Source organism: Pistacia vera, unplaced genomic scaffold (genome assembly GCF_008641045.1).
Source record: "Pistacia vera cultivar Batoury unplaced genomic scaffold, PisVer_v2 Contig787, whole genome shotgun sequence".
NCBI classification, from domain to species: Eukaryota; Viridiplantae; Streptophyta; class Magnoliopsida; order Sapindales; family Anacardiaceae; genus Pistacia; species Pistacia vera.
This window is the reverse complement of record NW_022196653.1, coordinates 615,210-623,130: the sequence shown is the minus strand read 5'-3', so window position 1 is coordinate 623,130 and position 7,921 is coordinate 615,210. Positions and strand designations below refer to the sequence as shown.

General features: G+C 32.6%; 1 protein-coding gene across 1 annotated transcript; it reads left to right on the top strand.

Moving 5' to 3' along the window:
- Positions 1 to 201: 201 nt before the first annotated feature.
- LOC116116870 (homeobox-leucine zipper protein HOX11-like) lies at positions 202 to 2,251 on the top strand. The gene is made up of 4 exons (XM_031402913.1): positions 202 to 678; positions 799 to 1,130; positions 1,261 to 1,340; positions 1,909 to 2,251. Exons 1-4 carry the CDS (start codon positions 423 to 425, stop codon positions 2,249 to 2,251), a joined length of 1,011 nt encoding a protein of 336 aa, XP_031258773.1. The 5' UTR covers positions 202 to 422.
- The last annotated feature ends 5,670 nt before the right edge of the window (positions 2,252 to 7,921 follow it).

The window sequence follows — 7,921 nt, the reverse complement described above, 5'->3', positions numbered from 1 at the left end:
AAAAATAACTCATTTTGCTCTCTTGTCCAACCAATCAAATCCCAATTTAATTATTATTATTATCATTATTATTCCCACAACAAATAATTAAATTTGAACATCTTTGACTTCCGAATTACCCCCAAGAAAATTATTGAAGAAAATATTTTCTGTTTGCCTAGAAAATCTTTATCACGCTCTCTCTCTCTCTCTCTTTCTCTCTCTCTCTCTCTCGTGTATGAACCAGTTTATATTTATATACATTCACGTGCGTTCCTTTGTCAACCTTGATTTGTCGGTCAATCTTTACTCACACAAAGCAAATAAATTATAGCCCCCAGTTAGGGTTCTTCCTCCTGAGCTTTTTTCTGTATTCAAAGAATTGTTGAATATTAGAGGTGTGAAGTAGGTCGAATCGGTTTATTTTTTTATTATCTTTAAACATGGAGCTCGCTTTGAGTTTAGGCGATGCTTCAAAGCAGTTTTCATCGTTTCTGGACAAGTCTGGAGCGAAAATTTCAAGTAAAGATCTAGGGTTTTGCATGGGCTTAAAGATCAAAGGAGATCATGAAGATGAAGATCATCATGATCATGATCTTCCTCTTCAGCTTGATCTTCTTCCTTTCTCTCCGGTTCCTCGTACTCATCATCATAATCAGCCTCCTTCGCAGCTTCGCTTTCCATGGCAGACTGAAAACGGTAAGTAATATTTTCCATAACACTCACTTGCATGCTTTTGTTTGGTTGCCGAGAAAACGGAAGAAAATGATAGAAAATTAAACGGTTTAATATTAAAGATCTGATTTTTGATGGTGTCAGAACCCGGTTCGACAGATGGGATGGGAAGAGGGTTGGATGTGAACCGGTTTCCGGTGGCGGAGGGGGAAGCAGAGGAGGGAACGACGGCGCTGTCATCTCCAAATAGTACGGTGTCGTCTTTTCAGATGGAGTTTTGTATAGGAAACAGCAGAAACAACAAGAGGGATTTGGAGATTATTGAAACTCACCATCAACACAACAGCAGCGAGAGAGCGAGTTCAAGAGTGAGTGACGATGAAGAGAACGGGTTAACTCGGAAGAAACTCAGACTCTCTAAAGAACAATCAGCTTTTCTCGAAGAAAGCTTCAAAGAACACAACACTCTTAATCCTGTAATAATAATAAAGCTTCTTCTGTTTTCTGTTTTCTGCTTTCTGCTTTCTGCTTTCTGCTTTCAGTTTTTTGTTTTTTGTTTTTTTAATTTTATTTATTGAAACATTTTTTTGGTCAAAATATTTGCAGAAGCAAAAGCTTGCTTTAGCAAAACAGTTGAATCTTCGTCCTCGCCAAGTAGAAGTTTGGTTTCAGAACAGAAGGGCAAGGTACTTTCATAATTAAATTTTAATGTTTATTTCTATTTTTGTATTTATTTACAATACAAAATAACATTTTCTTTCCCTATAATAAATCTTATTTTCTATAATTTATATGTTTTAATTTGTTTTCTAAAATCCATTGAAAAATACTCAATCTCGTGTTGTTAACATATTATGAATGTCTTGAGTAAAGTTTCGAGCAATATTTTTTAGCATAAACCTGCCATCAGAAATCCTACAGTAGTTCTACGGCGAAAGAAAATTTTCAGCCAAAATCTTAATACAAGAATAAGTAATATGTTAACTACCTCTTAATGGTTAAATGGTTCGACGGAGACTCTTGAGTGTATTATTCAAGAGATTTTGAGTTCGAGTCTTTCCTTGGGTGTTAATAAGAGTAGCTACTGAAGCTCTTACTCGACCCATAATTCCAGAGTTTCAGGAGATTAGTTGAGGTGCGTGTAAGCTGGACCCGACACCCGTGGTCATAAAAAAAAAAAAAAAAGAGTAATGTATGTTTTAATTATTTAAAAAATGGGTGATTAAATCATTTAAATTAAATAAATTTTTGCAGGACAAAGCTGAAGCAGACAGAGGTAGATTGTGAGTATTTAAAGAGATGTTGTGAAACACTGACAGAAGAGAACAGGAGATTACAAAAAGAGCTTCAAGAATTAAGAGCTTTAAAATCTTCTCAACCTTTTTACATGCAACTTCCGGCCACTACTCTCACAATGTGCCCTTCTTGTGAGCGTGTAGCCACCGCTGCCGCCGCCAACCCACACCATGACATGCAAGCCAGTGCGGCGGCCAATGACAAGGACAACTCATGGCCTTACAATTGGGAAAAACCCCCTGGATTGAACCATTTTCTCAAGCTCAAGCTCAAGTTCAAGCACAATCAATCAGCGCATTAAATTAATATTGTAAATAGGAAAATAATTTATATAATTAAGGCTAAAAAATATATATTAATTATGTACTACCCTTTTCCATTTTGTAATTTTTGGCTTGAGATTTTCTAATTTTTTTAATTTTTTTTTTGGGTGACGGGGAAAGGGGAGGTTGTAAGAATTTAATTTATATAAATATTTTGTTGACTCATAATTAGAAAGTGGAAGACAATTTTATTTAGTTATTATTATTATTTTTTATTTTAGTTTGAAAATGAAATTTGTGTCTAATTAATACTCAGCTATCAAAATCAACCCTTGGGTGACCGAGTAATTCAATAGGTACTCTTGGTTGTATTACTCAAAAAGTTCTAAGTTCGAGTCTCTCCTCAGTTATTAATAGGAGTGGCTACTGGAGCTCTTACCCGACCGATAATTCCAAGGTCCCGAAAGATTAATTAAGGTGTGTATAAGTTGGCTCAGACACCCTTGATAATTAAAAAAAAAATAGCTAAAGTGAAAAAAAATCTAAAATGATTGTAGTCAATTCTATCAATAAAAATCAGTATTAAAATTATCTTTCGTTGTGAATATAAAAAAATAAAAAATCTTGAAATCTAGTGTAAAAGTTTTCTTTAAAAGATAAATTTATGCGTAAAATTCAATGATTTACTAATTATATCCTTTATAAAATAAAAAATAATATATTACTAATAAATAACGCTAGACTATATAAGACTCGATAATTTGGTATTTAACTATATAGTTTAACACTCCAATTAAAGCACATTAGATGGTGCTAGTGCATTCTAGCTATTTTTTTGTCCTTGTTATTTTTCATTAAGGACACTTATGTTAAGTCATATAATTTTATGGTTAAGTATGTTCTTAAATAAAACTTTTAACATTTAACCACCATTAGGTGACTCGATAGTAAAAGAGCAAATGAGAATCTGAGCTTATATAGTTTTCTGAGTTTGAGTTCCCACGACTACTAATAGAAATGATTACTAAAGTTTATACTCAACTAGTATTTCTAGGGTCCCGGGAGAATAGTCAAGGTATATACAAGCTAATTCAAACACCTCTAGTCATTAAAATAAATAAATAAATCTTTGACATTTTGAAATTTAAAACTAGCAAGGATGAGTATATATGAGAATATATAAAATTAATATATAAAGATGACGGGTGTCAATAATTTTTGATATAGTGAAAATTTCTTCAATGCTGAATCACCATCTCCCAATAAGGACCAAAATTTGAAAATTAAAATTAACAAGGATGGTTAGATATGGGAATATCTAATATTAATATATAAAGAGGACGAGTGTCAATAATTTTCGATATGGTCGAAATTTCTTTAATGCTAAATCACCATCTCCAAATCATGACCAAAATTTATTTGTCTCATTATAGAAATCAATTAAAGTGATAATTAATTGATTAATGATAATTAAGTGGTGAAAATTGACAAGAGGATTAGTTTGATTCAACAAAGGAATGATAATTATTGGATTATTTATTATTCATATCTTCATAGCTAAAACGATTGTTCAACTACCAATTTTTAAACTCATCCCATCATTTGTGTTGTCGTTTTATGTATGTATCCAAATGAAATCCTTTCCAAAACGACATGAAATAAAACAATATCAGAATGTTGGATTAAATTATTTCATCTATTTACAATCATTGAACAAGTTAATTATAATTTGTAGTCTAAGATATTCAAAAAATAATAATTTATCTATTATTATTACTCTTTTGTTAAGTTTTCNCATATCATATCACCTTTATATTTGTTAAATGTATGTTTTTTTTTTTTTTTCAAAACAATTGTGTTCGTAACGAATAACTGTAATTTGTAAATAAGTAATAACTAATCATATCTATTAGGCTCCGTTTGGTTCATTATTCTGATAGTTTTTAGAATAATCTTTTGAAAAAAAATAAATTGGACTGATATTACGATATAAGATTTGAAAATTAACAAAAATATCCCCTATGTTTATTTATTTACTAAATACCCCTATAATAAAATATTAAAAATTAACAAAAACACCCCCAATCCACCCATTAAATACGGACAGCCGGCCACCACCACCAGAGGGTGGCTAGAGTATTTTTATAATTTCTAAAAAAAAAAATTGAGGATGTTTAGTTAAATTAACAAATTTAAGAGATTTAAAAGAAATTAAAAAATATAGAATAAATAATATTTTGAAAATAATGACATTTTACTGTTTAATTTTTTTGAGAATACTAATAATAATATTTTCAAAAGCGAACCAAACGAAGCCTTAGGGTTTCGTTCTTCGAGTCGATCCGTCACACTAATATCATCCCTACTTAAAGACATATTTACATTATTTTTTATAATATGTATAACAAAAGATAATACTCTCAACTTTGTATCCCAACATCTGCGATACAATATCTAATATTAAAAAAAATATTATCACTTACGGTATCTTCAAATAATATTTATCACATTACTCATCCCAAAATATACCAATAAAAATATAATAATGATTTTAACAACTAGTTAGACGTGTAAATTTAATAAAATGGAAACTTTTTTAATAAATTAACCCCCATCTCCTAGTATTAAATATCCATATAGGAATATTTATTATTTTTAAAATATTATAAAAATAAAAATATATTTATCTTCAAATTATAATATATATATATATTATTCATTAGATTGGAATATAAGGTACATAGGCTCATTAATTTGGTGCGATAATTAAGGGTTTTAGGCTCTATTTTTTAAAGATTTTTCATGAGCCAACAAGATAGCTTTCAATCTCGTGACCAAGACATAGCAATCACAAACCAGAAGAAGAAAACAAAAGGATTTAAGATTAAGATAAAGATACGCCACAATAATCAAACACAAAAGTTGATTAAAAAAATGTTTGATTATTTGTCAAATCAGTGACAAGTGAGAAAAGACCAAGTGGCACCTAACACTTTTTTTTTTTTTTTTTAATATTATTAATGTTCTCACAAAGCCCCAGTTGGTCGGTCCATCTTCAATTAATTTTGACCACTAAAAAAGAAAATTACATTAAACTAATGCTAAACCTCCACTAACGATAAATTTGGCAATTTTTTTAGCATAAGTTTTAATGTGAGAATCAAAGTCTCACACCTGAATAGAACACACTATCTGGGTACTACGAGTCCGAACAAGCTTACGCTGCCACAACCCTCCCTCCCACTTAAATCAGGATACTCAATAAAATCGAACATAAAAACATGCACTATCTATAATATCTCAATTGCCTTAACCATCTAAAGCTACTTATATATTGGGCTACTCACATAGATATCGGGCTACTCACAGAGGATCGCACTTTATAGTTTCGATTATGAATAACAAAAAAACTAAATAAATGGAAATTTACAATCCTCAAATGCCTTAATACTAAAAGAATATTTATAAACAAAAAGAATATACATTGTTGCATTTTGCCCTTGAATTCATAATATAGAAGAAACAAAATTCATGGATCTTAAGTTTTTGTTTCTACAATTCCACCAAAAAAAAAAAAAAAACTATACGTAATAGTATGACTTCTACTAATATAGAAGATTAAATATAACTTAAGCAACTCAATTTAAGTGGAAGTTGTTTTTTTTTTTTTTTTTTTTTTTTAATTTTTTACCTATATCTCTTCTTCTTCTGATGATGTTGCTGATCTTATTCTCTTTGATCAAGAGTTCAGCATAGAAAAGCTCATTCCAGGCGTCCGGCACGCCTGGAAGACACCAATGCTGCAGTCCTGGAACTCACGGCGATCTTCTTTCTTCTTTGGATAGGTTTGTTTCCTATGATTGATGGGTGACCATCTTTCGGTAATCAGTCAATCGGGTGATGTTTAAGTAGGTGAGTTGATTTTTCATCCCTCTAAGTACCTTCTCCAGCACCAGCATCTGGGGGATAGGCTTTAGATATGTCACATTCTTGATCGGCCAGTCTCGCTGGCACAGGCTCTCATCCTTGTTCCACCACTGCATTGAGACAAAGCAATGTTGAAAAAACGATTCCAATACAAAAAACAAGAATCGTATAACAGTTGGATGGTTGAGTTACCTAAAATGGGAGTCAATAAACCCCTGAAGAAAACCATAGATTTCCCCGTATTTACATTGGCGTCGACCCATCTCGCCCATTGTTAAGCTTTCCGGAATGCCTCAAGAACTTAAGTTCACCATACACATGGCTACCTTCTGGATAATCTTTCCTGCAATTTCGCTCATCAGTTTAGTTAATAACGAGAAACAAAGTCACCACTACAAGAATCGAAGTAATCAACAACTACCCTTTCGAGGTTTTCTAGTGTCCCAGTGTCCAGTGTGAAGATGAGATATCCGCGGTTTTATATTGATCAGAAAGACCTCCCGACTAGGCGAGCCTAAGTGTCTCCTTCGTGATCCGTTTTTTCAGGCATTTCCCATCTGAACTAGGAAGAGATACAAAACTCCACAGAGAAGTTATAATCCTGTCCAACAAAGAAACTTAACTAAATTATGGGCATCAAAAACACATATGAACTACACAAACAAGTTCAATAGATCATCAATAGCATACTTTGAAATGAACGAATACGAAGCTTCACCGCGAAAATGGTTCTTCCATGAGCTTCGAAAACCTTTGATCTCTCGCCGCGTTTCTTAGTATGGCAACAGAGATTCCCACATATTCCTATTCATATACACCGACAAAAACAAGCTCTTCCCTCTTAACTATTCCCAACTATGGCTCCCATTCAACCTTCCATATACACAATTCTAGATTAATGTCAAAGCTTCAACACCCTATGAAAAATTACTACTAAAATCAAGATTCAACCTCCCTGATCTCATTAAACAAACCAATCAACCAACCATAACTAATCACAAGTTTAAATTACCATAAAGGATAAAATTATGGAAATACCTTGCAAGTGCAGCCTTTAGGCTTCCATTTGAATTGCTGAAGAGTTTATCAGGTTCTACCATAAGAACACAATTAAATTGCTCATCATGAGAGAACAAGAGCCTGGTTATAAAAGAGGATAAGAATGATCCTCAACCACTCCCATCAAACAATCACAATTCATTAAACTCTCCATCACATCTCATCCCTTGTTTCACCACCACCGTCTCTGACTACTCCCATTGCCTTGTGTTTTGGAGATGCTGTGTAATTGATACTCGAGGCTTAGGCTTCACCATGGAGTAGGACTTGGACTTGAACTTGATCTTGAACTTTTTGTTGTCGTTTGATTAGAAGGTATGGAGCCTTTGGTGCGGGGGCCTGCTAAAGTGGTCTGATTTGGCTTAAATTTGCTTTGTTAGAAGTCGAGAACTCTGCGTGGTGGTTTTTACATGAGGGTTGTTTATTGGCAATTGAACGTTTGATTTGCATGCAAGACTTTATTTTGAGGAGATGAAAATCTAAACTTTGAGTGTGGTTTATATTAGGAGATTGTGATTCACAGTGGTTGTGTTATTAGATCTGGCAGAGTTAACAAGTTTTTGGGGTTGAACATGACCTTGTTTGGAGAAGAGAAGTAAGAAGAAATGTGGGGAAAAAGTAAGAGTAAACAGCGAGAACTGAGATCTATAAGAGCTTGAAGAAGATGAGAAGAAGATTTGAACTTGAAGAAGCGATGGAACTGACACTGAAAATATTAGAGA